The sequence below is a fragment of the Rhodamnia argentea genome, chromosome 5 (assembly GCF_020921035.1).
Source record: "Rhodamnia argentea isolate NSW1041297 chromosome 5, ASM2092103v1, whole genome shotgun sequence".
Classification (NCBI taxonomy): Eukaryota; Viridiplantae; Streptophyta; class Magnoliopsida; order Myrtales; family Myrtaceae; genus Rhodamnia; species Rhodamnia argentea.
Genome location: NC_063154.1, coordinates 26,066,659 through 26,092,314, shown reverse-complemented (window position 1 = coordinate 26,092,314; position 25,656 = coordinate 26,066,659). Strand labels below are relative to the sequence as shown.

The 25,656-nt window shown below is 40.7% G+C and overlaps 3 protein-coding genes and 1 pseudogene across 3 annotated transcripts; all 4 read left to right on the top strand.

The window, feature by feature from the left end:
- Positions 1-419: 419 nt before the first annotated feature.
- Positions 420-1,439, top strand: LOC125315085 (ethylene-responsive transcription factor 13-like). The gene has a single exon (XM_048279072.1). It carries the CDS (start codon positions 452-454, stop codon positions 1,244-1,246), a length of 795 nt encoding a protein of 264 aa, XP_048135029.1. The 5' UTR covers positions 420-451; the 3' UTR covers positions 1,247-1,439.
- Positions 1,440-12,191: 10,752 nt separating this feature from the next.
- LOC115733962 (ethylene-responsive transcription factor 13-like) lies at positions 12,192-13,009 on the top strand. The gene has a single exon (XM_030664566.2). It carries the CDS (start codon positions 12,248-12,250, stop codon positions 13,007-13,009), a length of 762 nt encoding a protein of 253 aa, XP_030520426.2. The 5' UTR covers positions 12,192-12,247.
- Positions 13,010-15,333: 2,324 nt separating this feature from the next.
- Positions 15,334-16,200, top strand: LOC125315049 (ethylene-responsive transcription factor 13-like). The gene has a single exon (XM_048278930.1). It carries the CDS (start codon positions 15,390-15,392, stop codon positions 16,107-16,109), a length of 720 nt encoding a protein of 239 aa, XP_048134887.1. The 5' UTR covers positions 15,334-15,389; the 3' UTR covers positions 16,110-16,200.
- Positions 16,201-19,434: 3,234 nt separating this feature from the next.
- On the top strand, positions 19,435-22,587 carry LOC125315278 (annotated as a pseudogene).
- The last annotated feature ends 3,069 nt before the right edge of the window (positions 22,588-25,656 follow it).

Genomic DNA, 25,656 nt, shown 5'->3' with positions numbered 1-25,656 from the left:
ATCACGTGCATATGTGATCGGATCTATACGGCACCATACATCAGATTTGAAAACCTTAATTTATATTCAAAAGCATGCAAACATCGTTGTCCTTCCCCAATAAAATAAAACGGAGCGTGCCCCACGCTTTCTTTTTAAATTCAGAAGGGATACTAAAAAAAATATGTCAACTCATGTCTTTCGTGATTCAAAAAGTCTAATTGAGCATTTGAAACATGTGTTGAGAATCATTTGAGTCATCAGTCTTCAGCAGACGCACTTTCTCAGAAGCTCCATCCAAATTCATCCCTTCAATCTTCCACCACTCAAGCAGTCGAGCTCAACCTATATAAAGAGCTCCCACTTTCAAGGCCTTTTCAATTCTTCACTCTTTGCTTCGGAAACCAAATCATTCCCTCAATCTCCCACAATCAGTGATCACAAAGCTATAAATTTCTGGCCAAAATCGAAAATGCTTCAAGAAATCACCAGTCCTTTTGAGACCGATCGATTCGATGTCTCGAAATCCATTTGGGAGCATCTTCTTATAGATAATGACGATGGTGTCAATGCAGCGTTTTATGCACCAACTCCCGCAAACATGTATTCAAGGAGCTCAAGCTTCAGCAATCTTTTGCTGATGGACAGTTGGAGCGAACTGCCCCTCAAAGTCGACGACTCGGAGGACATGTTGGTGTACGGTGCTTTGCGCGATGCGCTCAATTCCGGGTGGATGATGCCTCCGGCTTCAAATCAAGAACTTGATTTTCAAGTGACGTCCATTGATTACAACAGGATTGGTCGGGCGATGGAGGAGAAACCGGATATGGTGGAGCCTGAGGTACAAGTGCCGGTCGAGAAGACGCATTATAGAGGGGTGAGGAGGCGGCCGTGGGGAAAATACGCGGCGGAGATAAGGGCCCCCAAGAAGAACGGGGCGAGGATTTGGCTTGGGACATACGAGACGCCCGAGGACGCGGCATTTGCCTACGACCGGGCTGCTTTTAATATGAGGGGGTCCAAGGCCAAGCTTAACTTTCCTCACCTCATCGGCTCGGCCGAGTACGAACCTGTCAGGGTCAGACCCAAGCATCGATCCGCCGAGCCTAGTTCGCCGTCCACGTCCGGCGACGACGACTCGATGACAAGAACAAAGAGGAGAAAGAGAGAGGTCACCGTGGATGCTGAGGTGGATTTTGGAAGTCCAATCCCCTTTCCCATATTGGATATGGGTTTGTTGAGTGGGGAGGGACAGTTTTTATTTTGATTATGCATACTCCAAAGACGTTGTCTTGATCAATGAAAAGTCAATCAGGCAATTTTATCTTCTGGAGATTATGAGTTTAGCGTTTTAGCTTCAATGATCTTTCACTGACAAAGAAATCCCGCCTGTCTTGCGACAAGCAACTAATGTAACTGTTGATGAATCCTGTTCATGAGAAATACAAAGAAAAGATCAAGTTTCCACAGCCAATATGGTCTCGATCCTAACTTAAGGAACAACAAAGATTGGTGACAGATGTAAAAGGAGTTATTTTCTGAAGACTCTTGAGATCATTCTCAAGCCCTAACCACATTCATAAACCCTTTTCTCATTCTCATTCACTGGTCTCTACTCTGGCTATTCTTGGGTCAACGCTTGTAAACTCGTAACATCAAATTGTAATTGGCTAAGTTCGTATATAAGAGATTGCAATTGAATGACGAACAACTAACCTAAAGCCAATGCAAATGAGTATGCAGAAAGTTGATCCGAGCCCAACGTATTGTCGTTGTGTCCTTAAGACAAAATTCTCCCCCTCAATTAGTACCCGAGGAAATTGGACGATTGTCTCCCAGGATAGAACGGATCTCGTTCCTCTGAAGTGGTACGTGTTCGGAGGATCCCACCGAACGCAATTTTGCAGAAATAATCGCAGCAAATGAATGTATTGAAAGAGAGCAAAGAAAAAATGATGAAGAAGTATGTTTTCGGAAAAACCGACAGCTATATATTGTCACAAACAATTGAAGAGTCACGAGTGGATCAAATAGACGAAGAGTCACGAAACCGTACTGTTTCGTCTATGAAGGATTACGAACCGAAACACCTCCTTTCGAACAAACATGTTCGTTTAAAGAAAAAATTCCCGAACAAACACATTTGTTCGGACGAAGGAAGTGTTCAGAAATTTCAATAGTGTATGTTCGAATTGTGTCCATTCGATTTAAAAAGAGTAGAACAAAATAAAATAATGGAATGCTCGGACCCGGGCCCGGGCCCGGCCCGAACCGAGTCGAGCAGGCGGGCGGGCGGCGGCGGCGGCGCGCGCGCGTGTGGGGACACCTAGCTTTGCGTAGGTCCTCTCCCTTCCACAAAAGTGGGGTGCCCCTCGGGGCCTAAACCCATTTGTGAGGTTCCAATATTTAAACCCATCTTCCATCTACTCTTTTTCCCATGTGGGACTCTCCATTCTTCATTTCTCATTCACTTCTTATGGGATTTCTTGCAACCAAATCCCAACAATCCCTTACATGAATGAGATATTCAGATATCACGACTCTTCGTATATGCATGAGATGCAATGTGCGATTATTTCATGAGAGAGCGTAGCATCGGGATAAGTAGTCTAAGACTTTGAACTTTCCTTAGTGAAATCTATCGAACTTACTCGGTCAATCAGTAGACTTGATGTCTTTGAACTGTCGACCTTTGGTGTAAACCTAGACAATAGAAATCACACAACTGTCCCTCAAACAAAATTGGTTCTCACCGTTGTGTTCATTTTGGCCATGAACACCACCTGGTCTCATGAGTGTTTTAGAGAATTCGGCCTTTTCAATTCTCACAGAAGCGGCCCTTACTTCACACTCACATAGGTGATTTCCGAATGTACGATATATTGCACTCTCAATTCAGAATCATTAAAAGCTTTCGCTTAACCTTCATATATTAGTACTGTCTTTATCCGGGAATGAGAAAAAATTTACGGTACTTTACACTGTCTTCATAACTTGGTTGTCCCTTTGAACCTAGATTTTGGGATCTCCAATCAACAAGGTAGGGTTTCCGCTATGACGACTTATTTATCAGCCTTAACCCCATTCCGCTTGATGTTTTCACAACCATATCTCTAATTAGGCCTTTCGTTAATGGATCCGCAATATTATCTTTTGACTTCACATAGTCAATTGTGATAATTCCACTAGAAAGAAGTTATCTTACGGTATCATGTCTCCGACGTATATGTCAAGACTTACCGTTATACATGACATTCCTTGCCCTTCCTATTGCCGCTTAACTATCACAATGTATACACACGGTTGGCACCGGTTTGGGCCAATTAAGAATATCTTCTAGAAAATTTCGAAGACATTACGCTTCTTCATCGGCTTTATCCAAAGCAATAAATTCTGCTTCCATAGTAGATCTTGCTATACAAGTTTGTTTAGATGATTTCCAAGACATTGCTCCCCCACCAAGTGTGAACACATATCCACTTGTTGATTTTGTATCTTTTGTGCCGGTTATCTAATTTGCATCACAGTATCCTTCAAGTACCGCTGGATACTTTGTGTAGTGCAAAACATAGTTTTGAGTATGCTTCAAATAGCCCAATACACGTTTCATAGCTTTCCAATGATTTTCATTTGGACTAATTGTAAATCGACTTAGCTTGCTCATAGCACAAGCTGTGTCCAGCCTAGTACAATTTATGACATACATTAAACTACCTAGTATACTAGCATACTCATTTTGAGTCTTGCTTTCACCAGTATTCTTTGAAAGATGTAAATTAACATCTATCGGGGTCTTTACTAGTACAATGACCAGATTCTTGCACTTTTCAAGAATGTTTTCTATATAGTGAGACTGTGAGAGTGCTAATCCTTCAGATGTTTTATGGATTTTAATTCCCAAAATAACATCTGCGGCCCCCATGTCTTTCATATCAAATTTACTTGTGAGCATACGTTTGGTTACCTTAACGACTTCATTGTTGCTGCCCATTATAAGCATGTTGTCTACATAGAGACATAAAATGACAAAGCTATTATGAGTGCTCTTGACATATACACATTTATCACACTCATTAATTTTAAAACCATTCGACAACATTACTTGGTTGAATTTAGCATGCCATTGTTTTGGTGCTTGTTTCAACCCATAGAGTGACTTGATAAGCCGACATACTTTCTTCTCTTGTCCTTGAACAACGAACCCTTCTGGTTGCTCTAGATATAATTCTTCTTCTACATCCCCATTTAGAAAGGCTGTTTTGTCATCCATTTGATGGATTTCAAGCATGTACACAGCTGCTATAGCAATTAACATCCGTATAGATGTAATTTTTGTGACAAGTGAATAAGTGTCAAAATAATCAAGGCCTTCTCGTTGCTTATAGCCTTTTACCACAAGCCTAGCCTTATACTTATCAATAGTACCATCTGCTTTCATTTTCCTCTTGAAAATCCACTTGCTTTGTAGTGGTTTATTACCAGGAGGAAGGTCAACCAATTCCCAAGTATGATTCGACAAGATGGATTCGACTTCACTATTGATAACTTCTTTCCATAATGGGGCTTACGGGGATGTCACTGCCTCTTTAAATGTCCGAGGCTCATTCTCTAACAAATATGTTAGAAAATCAGGTCCGAAAGATGTAGAAGTCCTTTATCCGTTACTACGTCTAGGTTCATCCTCCATAGGATCGCTTCTAGATGTAGTATCTCGAGACCTCTTATTATTATCAATTGGTTCTTATACTATGTTATACGGAAATATATTTTCAAAGAACGAAACATCCCTTGATTCAATGATCGTATTAACATGTATATCTGGAATCTCTGACTTATAAACAAGAAAACGATATACATTGCTATTCTGAGTATATCCGATAAAAACACAATCGACAGTCTTTGGTCCTATCTTAACCTTTTTAGGCTTAGGAACCGCAACCTTAGCTAAACACCCCCACACTTTAAGATAATTCAAGTTAGACATTCTGCATTTCAACTTCTCATAAGGAGTTTGTTGTGTCCTTTTGTGTGGTACTCTATTTAAAATAAAATTTACTGTTAAAACAGCTTCCTTCCACAAATTCTGCGGTAAACCGGAACTTTTCAACAATGCATTCATTGTTTCTTTTAAAGATCGATTTTTCCTTTCCGCCACACCATTCGATTGCGGTGTATAAGGAGCGGTGAATTGGTGAATGATGCCAAACTTAGAGCATATTTCCTCAAAAGGAATTTCATATTCACCTCCTCTATCACTTCTTATCATTTTATTTTTTTATTTAACTAAGTTTCAACTTCAGATTTATAAATTCTAAAAGCATTAATTGCCTCATCTTTGCTACTAAGCAAATAAACATAGCAATACCTTGAACAATCATCTATAAAAGTGATAAAGTACTTATTACCACCCCTTGACGGTATTGATTTCATATCATATATATCCGTGTGTATTAAATCTAAAGGTTCCGTGATTCTATTGTCTATAGAACGAAAAGGAGGTTTAGAAAATTTAGATTCAACACACACTTGGTACTTTTCACTTGGACAGTCAAACTTTGACAATAGTCCCATACTCATTAATTTCTTTATTGATTTATAATTAACATGTCCTAATCTAGCATGCCAGATATTAGGAGACTCAAGCACATCAGTAGAAGCAACTTTATTCATAACATCCTTGGATACAACAGTCATTACATTCAGCTTGAACAAACCATCACTCGGATAACCCATTCCTACCTACATCTCATTTTTAGAGAGTACAAACTTATCAAATACAAAAACCAACTTGAAGCCATTCTTACTAAGGAGAGATCCGGACACTAAATTCTTACGAACATCCGGCACATGCAAAACATTATTTAGTGTCACAATTTTTTCAGATGTCATTTTCGGAGCAATCTTTCCAACACTTTCAACCTTAGAGGTTGATGAATTACCCATATAGAGTTTTTCATCACCCCCGACAGTAGTGTAGGACGAGAACATCGATCTGTTTGCACAGATATGACAAGTTGCTCCAGTATCAATCCACCACTCCTTGGGGTTTTCCACCATGTTGCATTCGGATATCATGGCAGTAAGATTGATAGCATCAACGCCATTGGAAATTTGTTCCATCACATTCACCCGAGTTTTCTGTCTTTTCTTGGCTCTGTAGTCTTTGGCTCAATGTCCGGACTTTCTACGGTTGAAGCACTTGCCAACGAACTTCTTCGGGCCTTGGGTGAATCCCTCTCCGGACTTGTTAGGCATTTTTCTCTTCTTGTTGGGTTTTGACCCTTTTTCAACAACATTGGCCCTTGAAATCTCTAGATTCTTGCCAATTTTCTTCTCAGAGAGTCTATTGTCTTCCTCAATCCTCAATCGAACAATCAAGTCTTCAAGTGACAATTCCTTTCTCTTGTGTTTGAGATAATTTTTGAAATCTTTCCAAAATGGTGGCGGTTTTTCAATGAAAGCAGGCACTTGAAATGACTCACTTAGAGTCATTCCTTCAGCATGAATATCATGCATTATCACTTGAAGTTCTTGAACTTGACTTAAGACAGTTTTAGAATCAACCATCTTAAAATCCAGAAATTTGCCAACAATGAATTTTTTCAAACCAGCATCTTCTGTTTTGTATTTCTTGTCCAGACTTTCCTATAACTCATTAGCCGTCTTTAGTGGACTATAGACGTTATAAAGAGTATTATCCAGACCGTTGAGGACATAGTTACGACACGGGAAGTCAGAATGCTTCCATGCATCCACAGCAACAACTTTTTCCTTGTTTGTCTCTCCTTCATCCAACTTAGGAGCATCCTCATTGAGGAACCTTGCCAAGTTCAATGTCGTGAGATAGAACAACATCTTTTGTTGCCATCTCTTAAAATCAGAACCATTGAACTTTTCCGGCTTTTCTCCATGATTCGGAATAGGAGTCACCGAAGTTGAAGTCGAAGCCATTTCTATCACAAAATCTATAAAACAGAATGTATATATTATGAAATAACTATATGAACGAAGTCACAGAATTTCGACTATGGAATATACGAAATTTCCAAACAATGTAATAAATATTTGATAGAAAACTCAAAAAACAATCCATAAGAATACGCACAAAGTCCATATCATTATACGAACAGAACCGAACAGAATTGAAAACAGAATACCATTTCAAAAGAAGAGAAATTTTTGTCTTAAGATTGTAATCGGCTAAGTTCGTATATAAGAGATTGCAATTGAATGACGAACAACTAACCCGAAGCCAATGCAAATGAGTATGCAGAAAGTTGATCCGAGCCCAACGTATTGTCGTTGTGTCCTTAAGACAAAATTCGCCTCCTCAATTAGTACATGAGGAAATTGGATGATTGTCTCCCGGGATAGAACGGATCTCGTTCCTCCGAAGTGGTACGTGTTCGGAGGATTCCACCGAACGGAATTTTGCAGAAATAATTGCAGCAAATGAATGTATTGAAAGAGAGCGAAGAAAAAATGATGAAGAAGTATGTTTTCGGAAAAACCGACAGCTATATATAGTCACAAACAATTGAATAGTCACGAGTGGATCAAATAGACGAAGAGTCACGAAAGTCACGAAACTGTACGGTTTCGTCTATGAAGGATTACGAACCGAAACATCTCCTTTCGAACAAACATGTTCGTTCAAAGAAAAAATTCCCGAACAAACACATCCGTTCGGACGAAGGAAGTGTTCAGAAATTTCAATAGTGTCTGTTCGAATTGTGTCCATTCAATTTAAAAAGAGTAGAGCAAAATAAAATAAATAAATAAAATAATGGAACGCGCGGACCTGGGCCGGCCCGTGGCACGCGCGCGTGTGGGCTGACCTAGCTGTGCGTAGGTCCTCTCCCTTCCACAAAAGTGGGGTGCCCCTTGGGGCCCAAACCCATTTGTGATGTTCCAATATTTAAACCCATCTTCCATCTACTCTTTTTCCCATGTGGGACTCTCCATCCTTCATTTCTCATTCACTTCTTATGGGATTTCTTGCAACCAAATCCCAACACAAATTACATATTCAAACAAACTAGTTCTTAATCAAGCATTGTTACCATAAAAAGAAAAACATCGGACTCACTTTCCTTATAAAGCACAGGACAAATAAGATTACCATCTATTTTATTGTTTACATATGGTAGGGAGCAGGATTATTAGCTGAAAATAACAAAAATGAGCGCCAACAGTTGGATTGTATGTAAATTTGTTAGATATCTTAGAGACATGCCGCGGATATGTTTATATCTTACTTGATTCTTCATATGTTGTTTTGTATCTCTTTCACATTCATATCTCTTTTTGATTATGCATATCCTTGATTGATCTCGTTAACTCAAATAGTCATATGGTGAAGCCTATGAATATGCTTATGATGACTTCATCATAATACAAACACATAAATGCAATTCTAGTTAACTGAAATAGTTAGGGAAATTTGTCAAGAAAGTGCTAAACTTTTTGTACTTTTACCAATTAAGTCCTAAACCTTTTAACTTTGCCGATTCAATCCTATTAGTGGGAAATCACTTACGCGAACCGCTTGCGCTGACGTGGATAATTTTTAGTAATTTTTTTTATTATTTTTCTTTCCTTTTCTATTTTTTCCCTTTTTGGGTTCTACAACCAGTAGCCTTGCTGGCCCTTGGGCGAGGGCCGTAAAGCCTTCCCCGACCATGGGCGATGACAATGAAGGAATCGTGAGCCCTCGCGAGCCACGACGAGGGCGCGACAGCCCTTCTTGACCACAGCAAGGGCGGGCGAGGGCTGCAACTCCCTCGTAGTCGCCCACGAGGACTCATAATGCCCTCGCCGACCTGAGCGATGGGTTGCAATCCTGCGGAAGGCAAGAGCTTTGCGGTCCTTGCCCGGTGGCCAATGGTACCACGTAGGACGTTCGGCGTTCACGTTAGCGATTTTCGGTCAATATGAGTAAATTGGCAAAAGGTGAAAAGATTTAAAACTAAATCGACAAATTAAAAAGATTTATGACTGAATTGATAAAAGTGAAAAGGTTTAGGGCTTTTTCGATAATTTCCTCCGAAATAGTCACCTGGGGTCAAAATCCTTGACTTTTTTACATGGATCAAACTTGAGATAGAATTTAACAAAATCGACAAAAGCTCGATGTCCGACGTTACACGTCATCGTCTAGGTAGATGTCATCTTCAAGAAGATGATAGCCAATGGATTCGAGAATGTCGAAATGAAAATGGGGTTCTTCCCCTTTCCTTGTGTGTTGTTTTCTTATAGAGTGTTCGGCTGCAGACTTTCCCTGGGTGACCATGAATGGACGAAGCAAGAGAAGTACATATGGGTGGAGGATGTGGACTAAAACAAACAAAAAAATGTAACTTTTGGCTTAATTTATTACTTCTTTTGGAGTTTCCAAGAAGTTTCAATCAAGGTCGAGACTGGAACACATGTTTCAAATGTTGATATTCTAGTTCTTGAAATGTAATAAGTCAGCTATAAATTAATGTATTCTAATTCTTATGATCCCATTCAAAATTAGGAAAAAACATTTTATAATTTTCTTATTTTATTGACCAAGGACTATAAAGTTCAGAATGCATGCATGCCTGTATTATTATATGAAAAGAGTTTTGAATACGACATTGAGATTCTCGTATCTGGTGGGTGCCGTATGCTTCCAACTATAAATGGAAGACATTATATGCAAGAAATATTAGAAGGGATGCACATTTCTGCACTTAGATCCATAAAACAATATCTTTATACAATAACTTTTCCTCGATAAAATCTCGTTAAAACCACAATTTATTTAGTTGCCATTGTTGAAATATATAAATATTAAACCACGCTTTTTTTTTATAAGCTTAAGTTTTTATAACAGTTGGCAGTAGTTTCATAAAATCTAACATGGTATTAGAGCGATAGGTACTGAGTTGAACAATGGTATTAAACAAAGGGCGGAATTTTAATTTAGAATAAATCAAATCTCTAAACCTTTACGTACATCACGATTCTATAAATCTGCAGTACCTTTTGAAAATCTGCACTTAAATTATAGCTACCCATTTCGTTACGATCAAAGTTAGACCTCCACGCGAAACTAGCATTGCTATAATCAAATGACAGAGAAATGAATATCCGTCGAGATTTAAGAAAATATGATTAGGTTAATGAAAATCGTGATTTTAAAAGGTTTCTTGGTTCCTATATGGACGGTCTATCTTTAAGCGGACTAGGGAGGAGGACTTCATCTGGTCCATGAAACCAACTCAATATATGACTTGATCGCTACACCCAAAAAATAAAAAGAAAATTATTTGATGGTGAAAAATCATTAAAGGGTTTACAACGTCACTTATTATAGCTCGATCAATATTGAAAATCGAATGAGATTTCTTATAATTTCTTGACGAATTAGCAGGATATATGCTGGATGCATGAGACGATGTTTTCTCCAAGATCAAATTTCGTGCGACTAAATTGAGAGAAAATAAATCAATGATTCACCGCATAACATATGGATGTGACCGATTCAATTAGAAATTCAGGACACAATAACCCGTCTAATCTTGAATCACAATTCAAACTTTGATTTTTTTTTTAGGCAGAGTGTAAATGACAATATTTGGTTGGCATATAATAGCCAATAGGATAGAAAAACTTCATTTCCTCGATCTTTGTAAATCCAATAGCATTTTTTTTTCTGGGAATTGTACCTAATTTACCTTAAATTCTTAAAGGAATTTGTGTCCTAATTCGTCCACTAGACTATCGCTCAATGGCCAGGAAAATTACAAAAAAGTCTCAAACGTATTGTCATTGTGCCAATTTAGTCTTAAACTTTTTTTGTTGGACAATTGAGCCCTAAACTTTTTGCAATTGTGCCAATTCAGTTCATTTGGCAGGTTGGAGCCGATGTAACGCCGTCGGTGCTAACGTGGCAGATTTGTGATAATATTTTAATATTATTCAAATTTTTAATTTCTTATATTTTTTATTTTCTTTTTCAAACAAAAAAAAAGGAAACAGAAAAAGACAAAAAATTATTTTTATTAAAATATTATTAAAAAAATTTCACATCGACGTCGGAGGAGCCATGTCGCCTTCGGCCGGCCAAATAGAATAAATTAGCATAGTTGCAAAAGGTTTAAGACTGAATTGATAAAAAAAAATTTAGAAATGAATTGGCACAATTGCAATAAATTTAGGATTTTTTTGATAATTTTCTCCTCAATGGCTGAAAACCTAACATGATCCTCGAATTAAAACTTGGTATGAAAAGAGCCCTATAGATAACGTGGATCTAATGAAAAAGAATTTCACAAATGAAATGTTTCATTGAGAAAATAACGGTCATTCGTGAAGTTAATTGCTTTTCTTCAACTAATATGTACAATGCTGCTAATTTTCAACGACACAAAGCATTTTCTCTATTGTTAGTTTTGACTGACAAGAGCATTGATTGGGAAAATAACGACTCGTTTTAGGCATTGATTCACACTTGCAGTTAAAGTTAACAGCTACATAGGCGAGAGAAATTAATAAAACACTATATCAACAGCCTCAGTTAGTCAAATTGGGCACAGTTAAGGAAGGAGACATCTCCAACCCCCACCCCCCACAAAAAAAAAAAAAGGAGGGATCATGATATCAATTTGGCAAATTTAAGGAGTTGATTGCATATTTTGGAAGTTTTGTGACTTAACTGCATTTTCTTGATTTAGAATTCTGATACAGTTATTCCATTTTTAAACCATAATTATTTGACGCTTACCAACATCTATTAAATGTTATTATCACATAGAAAAATCGGTATATCTATATAGAGAACGAATACAATGCTACAATTTTCTTTTGAATCACAAACTGAATATGTGATTGAATGTATACGAAACCATATTCTAAATACAAAAGCATGCAATAATATCATTGTCCGTCCCCAATTAAATAAAACGGAGCGTGCCCCATGCTTTTGCTTTTCAATTCAGTACGGATATCAACAAATAATATCAATTTATGTCTTTCTTGATTAAAAAAGTCAAATTGAGCATTTGAAACATGTTTTTGAGAATCTCATTGGTTCTCGCCAAATGCACTTTCTCAGAAGCTCCAGCCAAAATCGTCCCTTCATTCTTCCACCACTCCACCAGTCAAGCTCAACCTATAAATGTAGCTCCCACTTCCATGTTCTTTTCAACTCCAGTCTCACTTCAGAAACCAAATCTTCCCTTCAACCTTCCACATTCAGTGATCTCAAAGCTACAAAATTTCTAGCCAAAAAACGAAAATGCTTCAGGAAATCATCAGTCCGTTTGAGACCGAACGAATGGATGTTTTGAAATCCATCTGTGAGCATCTTTTTGACGACCATGATGATGGTGTCGACCCAACATTTTATGCACCGGCTCCTGCAAACTCCTACTCATGGAGTTCAAGCTTCAGCGATCTCTTGCTGATGGAGAGCTGGAGCGAACTGGCCCTTAAAGTCGACGACTCGGAGGACATGTTGGTGTATGGCGCTATGTGCGACGCGCTCAATCCCGGGTGGAAAATGCCTTTGGCTTCGAATCAAGAACTTGATTTCGAAGTGACGGCGGTTGATTATGACAGCATTGGTCTGGCTTCGTATCAAGAACTCAATCTCGAAGTAACGAGCGTCGATGACAACATCACTGATTTGGCAACAGAGAAGAAACCAGAGATGGTGGAACAGGAGGTGCAAATGCCGGTCGAGAAGACACATTATAAAGGAGTGAGGAGGCGGCCATGGGGGAAATACGCGGCGGAGATAAGGAACCCCAAGAAGAATGGGGCAAGAATTTGGCTCGGGACTTACGAGAAGCCCGAGGATGCTGCATTGGCCTATGACCGGGCAGCTTTTAAGATGAGGGGGTCCAAGGCCAAGGTCAACTTCCCTCACCTCATCGGTTCGGCCGAGTACGAGCCTGTCAGGGTCAGCCGCAAGGATTTGTCTCCCGAGCCTAGCTCGCCATCCGGGTCCAGCGATGACGGCTTGATGACTAGGACGAAGAGGAGAAAGAGAGGCTAATGCGGATGCTGAGGTGGATTTGGGAACTCCTATCCCTTTTCCCATTTGGATATGGGTTTTTTGAGTGGGAATGAACAATTTGTACTTTGATTATGCAAACTGCGATGATATTGTACGATCAATGAGAAGTCAATCAGGCAATATATGTTGTAGAAATGAAATCAAAACGCTAAATTGGTCAAATTCAGCCACGCATCGGACACGAGGTTGACTTTGTACCTACGAGACTGTGTCCAAAGGATGGCGTTCCGGTGTGCGTCCTTGAACGAGGTTCCAACCAAAACCAAAGGAGAAAATAAGATGTAACGCGAGTGGGGACCCCTAGCCACATGTCGCTTCTTGATTGGGTGGGACCAAGCTGACGTGGAGGGGCCGGCCTACCTAATATTTTCTCGAAGAGAAAGCGCCATAAATGTGTGCAGCAGCAGGTCTGGTTTACTCCAATAAACAGTGCGCGTGTCTACTAAAGGGAGTATTGTTTATTAAATAAGAAAGGAAAAAAAAAGATTTAAAGGCAGTGGGGATCACTCGCACATGTGGAACCATATGTCGCTTCCTGATTGGGCAGGCACCACGCTAACGAGAAGTGGCCGAAATTAAGGATCATACTTGTCATTATTCTTTAAAATTAAAACGAAAAACAAACTACCTGGCGCTAAAATCTCTGGTATTCTTATTGTTTCTCATTTATTTATATGGTGATTTTGAATTGATTTAAAGTGGAAGATCTTGTCAGTGTTCACACTAATTTTACAACGCAAAGGTCGACCTACCAACGGTACACGTTATTATCAATGTAGATGTCATCTTGAAGAAGATGATGGCGAATATTCTCGGGAATGTCGGAATGAAAAAACAAGGGGGGTTCGACGGGAATATTAATGCCCGCAAGCATTTTCCTCCCCTTTCCTTTTGTGCTATTTTCTTAAGGGAGTGTTCGGTTCGAGACTTCATTGGGTGACCAATTGATCATGAATGGACAAAGCAAGAGAAGTACACATGTTTCAAATGTTGATATTCTAGTTATTCAACATCTAATACTATCAGTTATAATTTAATGTACTCCAATTCTTATTATCCCATTCAAAATTAGAAAAAAAAATGACGGGTCGCATTCTATTATAAGTTCCTTATTTATTGACCAATTACTAGAAAGTTCAGAATGCATGTATCCTGGTATTAATTTATCAAATATCCGACATCGAGATTCTCATATCTATGTGTGTGTATGTATATAATCATGGTAAACATTAGGTGCAAGAAATATTTAGAGGTGGTGCTTATTTCTGCACTGTAGATCCATAAAATAATATCTTTATACAATAACTTTTCCCAAATAAAACCTAGCTAGAATCACGGTTCAGTTAGATGACATGACATTAAACAAGGGACAAAATCTGAATTTAAAATAAATCAAATCTCTGAAACTTTATAGCCATTACAACTCTTTAAATCCTTGGTACTTTTCAAAAATCCGCACTTAAATTGTGGCCAAACAAAAAAGTAAATAAAGACAATGTTGTGTAGAACAAGCGATCGAATAATAAATAAACAAAATAAGAAAATAAATCGGACATCGGATGTACGTGGTTTGGTCATAAAAGCCTACGTCCAAGGAAAGAGGAGCAACAAATTCCACTATAGAACAAGTGATCTGACGGGATTACAGGCCACACTTGGATCACTCAAACATTCTTAGTATTTTTCAGCCCCTAATTACATCAAATAACCCACAAGTGTTTAACCTTACAATTTCTCACGAAATAATCTCTCAATCTCGCAAAGGAATTAAGTAATCTCATCGGCTTCGACACTTGAATATTATTGTCCCCACATTTTGTCCCCACACCGTCCAAAACTGTCCAATTTTCTAACTCCTATGTGGCTGGATTTATACGGCGCCGTCCGGATATGAGAATCTTTCTGATGGATATTATTGTCTATACGTACAAAACCCTCGATATAATTTATTCATTCCCACTATAGTAATGGACAAATAAACGTGCCCATGCGTCTAATTATACAAATTCGTTTCTAGATAAGGCTAATGTACATTATTCTTATATGTGGGCCGTCGATTAAATAAATCGGGAATTCGACATTCAATACATGTGCCTAGAATCCAACCATCAATAAAGAGGCACCTTCTCATCAACTGCAATAAGGGAGCTAATTATGTTAGAAAAATTAGATTGAATGGTTGATTTGTTTTTAATGATTTTTCAAGCTAACTCAACCTATATATATATATATATCTGTGTGTGTGTGTGTGTGTCTTCCACTTTGGTCATCCTCTCACCCATTCCTCTCCTGCCCTTCTTCAATCATCAACGATTGCATACTACACACAGGTCAAAAGCTGCTCGATCGCCATTAGTGAATGCTTCCAGAAATCATGAGTCCCTTTGAGACCCATCATTTCGATGCTTTGGAATCCATTTACGATCACCTTCTTCAGGATGATGATGTTGTTGTTGAGAATGCCACGGTTTTTGCGCCAAGGAGTTCGAGCTTCGGTGATCTTTTGCTCGCGGAAAGTTGGAGCGAACTTCCGCTGAAAGTTGACGACTCGGAGGACATGTTGGTGTACGGCGCTTTGCGCGACGCCCTCAATTCTGGGTGGACGATGCCTTTGGCTTCGAATCAAGAACTTCGTTGCGAGGTGATGACCGTTGATGGTGATGGCATTGGTCCGGAGCTGCAGAAGAGGCCGGAGACCGTGGAGCGTGAGATGCAAGCGCCGGTCAAGAAGGTGCAACATAGAGGAGTGAGGAGGCGGCCGTGGGGAAAATATGCGGGGGAGATCAGAGAACCCAAGAAGAACGGCGCTCGGATTTGGGTTGGGACTTATGAGACGCCCGAGGACGCGGCGTTGGCCTATGACCGGGCTGCTTTCAAGATGAGAGGGTCCAAGGCAAAGCTCAACTTCCCTCACCTCATCGGCTCAGCCGAGTATGAGCCCGTTAGGGTCAGCCCCAAGCGTCGGTCTGCCGTGCCTAGCTCGCCATCCTGCGACGACAGATTGACCGGGAGGAACAGGAGAAAGAGAGAGGTCGATTCAGATGCTTTGTTAGGTGTGGACGGACAGTTTTTATTTTAGCTGTACACACTGTCAAGGCGTTGTCTTCATCAAAGGAAAATCCAACCAGACAATTTCACGTGTGAAAAGACTGTTAATTTGGTTTTTCCTATTCCATTTCCTAAAGAGTTTGACAAACGAAGTCAAAGAATTCTTGAAAGCTTGCAGGAGAGTCCTACCGATCATTCAAAAGAGAAGCGAAAACGAGATTATTGGACAAATTCGATAGGAGTGCCGATAAAGTCACCGGAGCATCCACCTCCGCCTCCGGATGAGGTGATGTGGAGGTCCTTGGTGAGTTTCAGACCATCTCCAACAGCCCAAAGTTTGGCCGCAGAACTAGCGGTCAATGTAGCGAGCAAAACCAGTAACCCAATAGCCACTAGCATCCGAGATTAAACCTCCTCGACCCGCGACACCAGGGTTACGAACAGCTGAGCCAGCAATATTTAACTCGAACCAGCTCGAGGCCGGGCGGGTCCGTTGCACGAACGCGATTTACCTCATGGTGTTTGAGCAGCTCCCCACAAGACGAAAGTTCCTTCAAGTTTATGAAACCTGGCTTTGTCATCGACGACTTCATTATTGGGTCAGGGCCGAAGCAACCGGAGAGCAGGAGGGAAAATTGACCTTCAGACTGCCCAGGCGTCAGTCCAGAATAAAGAATTCTCAGCATCATCAGCAACATTCCTAACTCTCCCCCTAAGGAGTCCTCATCTGCACCAAGGAAGATGATGATTCAGTATGTTTGCTTAAAGAAGTAGAAAAATTATGTTCTTGTGTCGATTGGAATTAGCTTTTTATTAATTAACTACCGTAAATTTGTTGCCATAACAAAATGGATCGTAGGGTGAATTTGAATTGTCTAACATTGAAATTTTCGTGACATGTGTGATATTACTCAAATCAGGCTGTCCAAATGAAAATGGACGGCTTGATTTGGGCCACGTCATGTGTTGAAATAGATGGAAAAAATGCGAGCGGAAATTTTTTTGGGATTTGAAAAATTTTGAAATTTTTAAAAATTTTCAAAATTTTTAAGCAGTAGTTGCTCAAACTTACGAAGAAAACATGGAAACCGTGGGCGTAAATTTCGTGCTCATTGGTGGACTCATAAAGATATGATGGAAACGACACGAACGTGAACGACAGCGCAAAAGGAAGACCAATGAATTTTTTTTTTTTGGCAATTGAAACTGAAAAGAGTATTAAATTGATGATAGTTTGAGTTCTCTATACTTTCTAGGAATTACAAATAAGTATTTAGAATTCAGAAATCAATTGGGCCCATTTATATTGCGAAAATTAGATAATCCCGTTGCCCAAACTCGGAACCTCGAGGCTGGGACCTAGGCTTGGGAACTCGTATTTGAACCTATGACCTTGATGTTGAACCTGGAACCTTAGGGGTACAAGGGTACGCATGATAACATTTTTGGAAATTAATTGTTGCACCACAAACACTTCTGAAGTAGAAATCCGTTTGGTAAAATTTTTTTAGTTTTGAAAGAAATTTCTACTTCTAAAGTGAATTTTCACTTATGAAGCTGTTTTTCCCTCAATTTGAAAAATTAAAAAAAATTACTTCTCAACTCAAGAAGTACTTCTTTGACCAAAAAAAAAAAAAAAACTCCAAGAAGTACTTTTTGCCTCACCATCTTTTCATTATCCCTCACCCTCTTTTTGACCACGCTCGCCTCCGCCAACCGCTGCCACTGCCCACCGCAGTGCCCACACTTGCTTGCGACTATTGCCACCTACCGCCCCCCGCCGCCAATTGTAGACCACTGTCGGTCGTCGCCCCTTGCTGATTTCCACTAGTCGCCGCCCATTGCCGCTTGTGACCATCGCCAATCATTGACAATCGCCCGCGGTTGCCCACCGCAGACCTGCGGTGATCGCCGCCCATCACTAGCCATTGCCCATCCCCGCCCGCGACAACCGCTACTCGCTGCTAACCGTGGACTATCGCCGCCGCTGACCACTTCCATTGCCGACCTCTATCGGCCGCTGCCCATCGCCTGCTACAATCACCGCCCACGGTCGCTAATAGCCGACCACCGCCGCCGCCAACCACTACCCACCGTCGACCTTTACTGGTTGCCGCAAACCGTTGACCACTACGAACCTCTACCACGACCACCAACCACCGACCACGACCTACCCCCGCCATCAATAGTCGACCATAGCTCCGCCCGCCACCTAGTCTACCGTCGACATTTGCCGTTGGAGCAAAAAATAAATAATATTTTTAATTAAATTTTATTTTTTTAAAGAAATTTAAAAAGTTTAAAAATGAAGTAGAAATCTTTCAGCCGTCGACAATAATTTTTCACAGAAGATTTTGTATTAATAATGTTTCAGAAAAAAAAAAAATTCAACCTTTACTAGACAAATTTCTTTGATTAGAAATTGACTTCCGGAGCAGAAGGAGAAGTGTTGTCATGCACGCCTTTAATTTCTGAATCCCAATCATAAAGTCTTGTCTCGAAGCCTTAGCAAAAAATCCCAAGTCAGACTCCAACGGTCGCGGCCGTGGTGTCGAATACTTGGTTCAAGCACCAGGGTGCTAGGTCTACCCCTCGAGGTCCTAAGCAAGGTGCTAGGGTCCTAGGTTCGAGCTCCGAACAACGAGGAAAATCATGTTGCTGGGGAAGTCAAGTTGGAATTTGAAACATTGAATTTCGATAACCTCTCGATAAACATTGAAATGAAGCTTTTTTTAAATACCCTCTCAATAACTGTAGTCTTTGAAGCACTTAGTCATTTCACCACCAATAAATACATACTGAAGTACATTTCTTATATTTCGGCTCCGCTTGTTTCGTGAAAAATGAGTGATTTGAAAAATATTTTTCAAAGTACATTGTTTATATCGCTAACAAAAATGAATGTAACATAAGAAAAAAAATAAAATTCTGTCACATTATGTAGTGAACTTTTTCATGCCACCAAAAATTTTCTCTCTTCTCAAGCATCAGTCATCGGGTCCACCAAGCACCTCGAGATCCAATAACCATTGTCTTACCTCCAACAAAATACAAAGAAGTGTGCCCCATGCTTTGGTTCCTCAATTAAATATATCAACTTGGGTCTCTCCTGATTAAGGAAGTCTAATTTGTTTTCCTCTTTTGGTCATAAGAAGTCTAATTGAGCATTTGAAACATGTGTTGAGAATCTCACTGGTCATCCCTAGATGGCACTTTCTCGGAAGCTCCCTCCAAAATCATCCCGTCAATCTTCTTCCACCACTCAGGCAATCACGCTCAACCTATATTAAGAGCTCCCTCTTCCATGGTGTTTTCAACTCTTACACTCTACTTCAGAAGCCAAATCATCCCTTCTGTCTTCCACATTCAGTGATCTCAAAGCTACAGATTCTAGCAGAAAGCCCAAAATGCTTCACGAAATTATCGGTCCCTTTGAGACCGATCAATGCGATGCTTTGAAATCCATTTGTCAGCATCTTCTTGAAGATGATGATGATGATGGAGTCAATGCAACATTTTATGCACCGACTCCTGCAAACATGTACTTGAGGAGCTCAAGCTTCAGCAATCTCTTACTGACAGAGAATTCACTACAAAAAAACACGGATTTAGCCACGAAAAATTTGCCACGAAAAAAAATCGTCGCTAATTTCCGATGAAAATAGTGACAAAATAAATATTCGTCGCTATTTGCGACGAAATAAGCGACGAAAACATTCGTCGCCCATTAGCCACGAAAATAGCCACGAAAAATTTTTCGTGGCTAATTAGCGACGAAAATGGCCATGAAATAATTATTCGTCGCTATCTCCTTTGCGACGAAAATGGGCTTCGTCGCCAATTAGCGACGAACGTCCTTTTTCGTCACAAATTCTTTTATTAAAAGTTAGCGACGAAAATCGACGTTTGTCGCTAATTAGCGACGAAAATAAACGTTCGTCGCTAATTAGCGACGAACTTTTGTTTTCGTCGCAAAATTAGCACTATGAATAAAAATAACAAAGAAAATATTAAAATTAGCGACGATTCATTATTTTCGTCGCTAAATTAGCGACGAAATGTATTATTCGTCGCTAATATGAAGGAAATAAAAAAAAAAAGAAAATGTTCAATTTATTTAATTTACGACGAACAAACAGTGTTAGTCGCTAAATTTGCAACGAAATAATACATTTCATCGCAAATTTATTTAATTTATTCTGGAAATTAGTGACGAAATTATTTTTTCGTCGCTAATTATTTTTTTTTCTTTTTTATTTAATTTATATTAACAATTTGCGACGAAATGAGAATTTGTCGCAAATTTTGCGACGAATTTCATCTTTCGTCGCAAATTTTTTTTTTTAAATTTGCAACGAAATTATGTGTTTCGTCGCTAATTAGCGACGAAGGACTTTATTTCGTCGCTAAATTTTTGAGGGAGCTTTTGAAATTTTGCGATTCCCACTCTCTCCTCCCGCCTAATCCCATTCTATAAACTCTTCCGCCCTCTTTCTATCATTCCACTCTCCACAACATTCAATTCCCCCCCCTCCCCCTAACCCCACTCACCTTCTCTCTCTTCCCCCCACTCACCTTCTCTCTCTTCGTCCTCTTGGTGCGAACAGACCCCCCTTCCCCCCTGTTCATCATCTTCTTCTTCATCTTCTTCTTCTTCTTCTTCTTCATTCGGCAGCCTCCCCCTCACCTTCTCTCTCTTCGTCCTTCTCTCTCTTCCCCCACTCACCTTCTCTCTTCCTCCTCTTGGTGCGAACAAACCCCCCTTCCCCCTGTTCATCATCTTCTTCTTCGTCGTCTTCTTCTTCTTCTTCTTCTTCTTCTTCTTCTTCTTCTTCTTCTTCTTCTTCATTCGGCAGCCTCCCTAGCCAACGCTAGCCTCCAGCTGACCACCACCCGCCTTCGTCGTCACCCCGCCGTTGCGGCCATTGCCGCTCGCCCGCCAGCCCCGCGTAGCCGTCGTCGACCTCCACCCCACCACCTCTATGTTCCCCACAACTCAGGCCACGACGCCCACAGCCTGCAGCCGTCCGCCCCGAGCCCAAGCCCGAGCCCCCGACCTCCATCTCCATCTCTCGGTCTCTCTCCCTCTCCTTGTCCCGGCACCCCGACTACCCTCCTGCTTTGCTCCTCCTCTGCTCGCGACACTCCCTGCTCCAGCTGAGACCCACCCCCTCCGCCACTGTCCAGCTCGCCAGCCCCGTCGCCATCCACCTCAGCCCGGGGACTCCCTCGACCCGCTGCCATCCAAGACTCTCTCACCCCCTATGCCATTGAATAAAAAGGAACACTAAAAAAAGAAACGCGCTTTTTGCGACAAAGATTTGCGAGGAATAAAAATTCGTAGCAAATTTTGCCACGAAAAATTCGGTAAAATACGTCGCTAATTGGGTTTTGCGATGAATTTTGCCACGAAAAAAAATTCGTGGCTAATCTGGCGTCGCAAAATTTAGCAACGAAAAATTATTTTTTCGTCCCTAAATTTAGCGACGAACAGAAAATTCGTCGCTAAATTCGTTGCTAAATTTAGTGACGACATTTTTTTTTGTGGCTAATTAGCGACGAATAAGTTTCGTCGCTAATTTGCCACGAAGAGTAATTAGTCACAAAATTCGTGGCTAATTTGCGACGAAACTTATTCGTCGCTAATTAGCCACAGATAAATAGTCGTCGCAAAATTCGTCGCTAATTAGCGACGAACTTTATTTTTTTGTCGCTAAATTTTGCGACGCCAAATTGGCGACGAATATTTTTTCGTCGCTAATTTTCGTCGCAAATCGGTTTAGCGACGAATTTTGGTCAATTTTTCGTGGCAAAATTCGTGGCTAAATCCTTGTTTTTTTGTAGTGATTGGAGGGAACTGCCCCTGAAAATTGACGACTCGGAGGACATGTTGGTGTGCGGCTCTTTGCTCGACGCGCTCCATTCCGGGTGGACGATTCCTTGGGCTTCGAATCAAGAACTTGATTTGGGAGTGACGACCGTTGATTGTCACAGCTTTGGTCTGGCCTTGAATGAAGAACTTGATCTGGAAGTGAGCATTGATTCGGCGACAGAGGAGAAACCGGTGATGGTGGAGCACGAGGTACAAGCGCCGGTTGACAAGACACATTATAGAGGAGTGAGGAGGCGGCCGTGGGGAAAATATGCGGCGGAGATAAGGGACCCCAAGAAGAACGGGGCAAGGATTTGGCTCGGTACTTATGAGACGCCCCAGGATGCGGCATTGGCCTATGACCGAGCAGCTTTTAAGATGAGGGGGTCCAAGGCCAAGGTCAACTTTCCTCACCTTGTCGGCTCCGCCGAGTACGAGCCCATCAGGGTCGGCCCCAAACGTCGGTCCGCCGAGCCTAGCTCGCCATCCATGTCCAGCGATGGTGGCTTGACTACCGGGACGAAGAGGAGAAAGAGAGATGTCAATGTGGATGCTGAGGTGGATTTTGAAAGTCCAATCCCATTTTCCATTTTAGAAAATGGGTTCGTTAAGTGTGGATGAGCAATTTTTATTTTGATTGCGCAAACTACACAAAACAGAGATTTGATCAATGAAAAGTCAATCAGGCAAAATTTATCTTGTCGAAACTATCAATCTGGAGTGTTTATATTCCATTTCATTCGTACAAACGTTACTAACTACCAATTATAGATCAATCAACATTTACCTTTCATATTATGGTTTCGTGACTCTATGAATAAGTTTGGTAGTTACTAACCCCACAGAAATTACAAATCACGAATTGGTTGTATTTTGGCCAAAAGTGGTATTACTATGTTCAAACCTATTTATCTATGTTGGAAGTTGCTATCAATGTTGAGATAAACACATAAGTTGTGTTAGAAAATGTCCCACGTCGAAAAATTGATGTAATGTGCAGTATTTAGTATATCTTAATTGCTCTATATCTTATTGATGGATCTAACCGGATATATAGTATAGGCTCATATTTAAACTTCTTCTTGGCAATCTTCCTTCCGAGGGTATCAGGCTCCAACACCAATATGGCAATTGAAGGTTACTTTTTCCCGGGGATGAAAAACTCATCGACACTAGTTGTACGTATGTGCTTTCTCAATGTAGAAAGATGCTAACAAAAGTAAAAATCACAACTGCATTTATAATTAGCATTTGGTTCCTTGTGAACCTTACATAATCTATCAGTTAGGTCCAACCCAAAAGTTCAAAATTATAGATTAAAGGAGACAATATGAATATAAAGAGCACATAAGATCCATTGTCAGCCAATGTGAGGCAACAGCTTCAACACTTACCACGTCCATTTTAGTCATCCTTTATGACTTCTTTGTTTTTTCCCAAATTTTAAGTCTTGAATTTTCGCAAATACTTCGTTGTCACCGGGCCGGCGTCGCCCAACCATGGCGAGGCTCGGTCTCACCGTCACCGCACCAGCGTTGCCTTGCGCAGTGTGGCCTTGCCCGGTGATGGTGAGGTCGAGCCTCGCCCGGCCAAGGCTCGACTTCGCTATATCTAGCCCGGCGATGTCGTCCTCGTCGGCCCCGGCAAGGCCGCCCAGCTAGAGGAAGGGGAGGGAAGAAAGGAAAGAAAAACAAACGAAAAAAAAGGAAATTCAAAATTCAAAAAAGTTCACATGAAAAAAACATATTAAAATAGTATGTCACCCGACAGCAGACGCCGGTTGATATCCACATCGGCACTAGCTAGCCAAAATTGGCCAAATGACTGAATTGGCACATTTGAAAAAGGTTTAGGACTGAATCAACTAAAAAAAAGTTTATGACTGAATTGTCACAATTACAATAAATTTAAAACTTTTTTGATAATTCTCCCCAATTGCCACTATAGGAATCGACAAAGAAAGGTGCCCTACCTCGAATTATATAATTTCGTATCGTGATAAGGCAAAAGCACATTATTCGATATAGACCGTCCACTAAATAAATAGGAATTCAACATTCAAAACAGGTGCCTAAAATCTGACCACCAATGCAGAGGCCCCTTCTCAGCAACTGCAATAAGGGAGCTTATTATATAACAAAAATTAGATTCAATGATAGATTTCTTTTAATGATTTTTCAAGGGAGCTCAGCCTATATTTGGTCATCCTCTCAACTATTCCTCTCTAGCCCTTCTTCAATCATCAACGATTACAAACTATACACAAGTTAATAGCTCCTTGATCGCCATTAGAAAGTGCTTCCAGAAATCATGAGTCCCCCTGTAACCCATCAATCCGATGTTTTGAAATCAATTCTTCGATCAGCTTCTTCAAGATGATAATGTTTTTGTTGAGAATGCTACAGTTTTTGCGGCAAGGAGTTTGAGGTTCGGCGATCTTTTGCTAGCGGAAAGTTGGAGTGAACTTCCTCAAAAAGTCGACGACTCGGAGGACATGTTGGTGTATGAAGCTTCGCGCAATGCGATGCTCTCAGTTCTGGGTGGGTGATGCCTTCGGCTTCGAATCAAGAACTTGGTTGCGAGGTGATGACTGATGATTATGGCGGCACTGGTCCGAAGGTTCATAAGAGATGAAAGCGTCGGTCAAGAAGATGCAAGATAGGGGAGTGAGGAGGCGGCCGTGGGGGAAATACGCGGAGGAGATAAGAGACCCCAAGAAGAACGGCATGAGGATTGTTAGAAATTAAATCAAATTCATGAATGCCATCGATATATGAACCATGACCATTTGACTCCCTAGATGTATGCACGAACCTATGCACGAATCAAGACTTGTCTTAATTATTGTATAATTTTCAAGAGTCATTATTAGTTAAGTTTTTCAAGAGTCTGTTCATATTCCGATGTGTAGTTAATGTAGGCTCCGTTTGTTTCACGGAAAATATTTTTCCGGAAAACATTTTCCCCAATTTCCGATGTTTTGGGGGCGGAAAATGAGCGGTCAACGGAAAATATTTTCCGATCAACAAAAAAAACCTTCTAAAACTAAGGAAAATGATTCCCTCATTTTGAGAAGAGAAAAACATTTTCCACACTTTTCATTCCCCCTCTCTTTCAACTATTTTTTTCTTTTTAATTATTTTTTTCCTTTCTTTTTTCGTTTTTTATTTTTCAGATAAAATCTATTTTTTAATTACTTTCTTTATTGTTTTTTTTTTGTGTTTTTTTTTTTAGTATTCCTTCTTCTCCCTCGGTAGGTTGCTAGCCACAGCCGCAGCCAGTGGCTCCAGCCTCGAGCAAGGAAAGCTATAGCGAGGAACAAAGTTGTGACGTCCGTCCCGAACTTCTCGTGCTCCACGCAGAGCTCGGCCGCGGACTCGCCGCGCAGGATGACATCGGCCTTCCGGTCTTGAGACTCACCGCCCCGACGTAGTTGACGTCGACGAGGCATTCAAAGGTCGATTCCGAGTCGCCGCCAAGGGTGGCCTCCAGGAGGCGCTGCGAGACCTTCGCAGCGTTCGATGGGGCCCACCTTCATTTGTTTCCACAAAAATTAGAGGTGCATCTCTCTCCCTCTATTCTCGCACTTTTACTAATGGCCGAGCGAAGCTCCATTCTCTCTATTTTCACAAGTTTGCCCGATGGTGAACATTTGCCGAGAAAACGATTCATAGCAGTCACCCATGAGCTCCCTTACTAAGCGGTG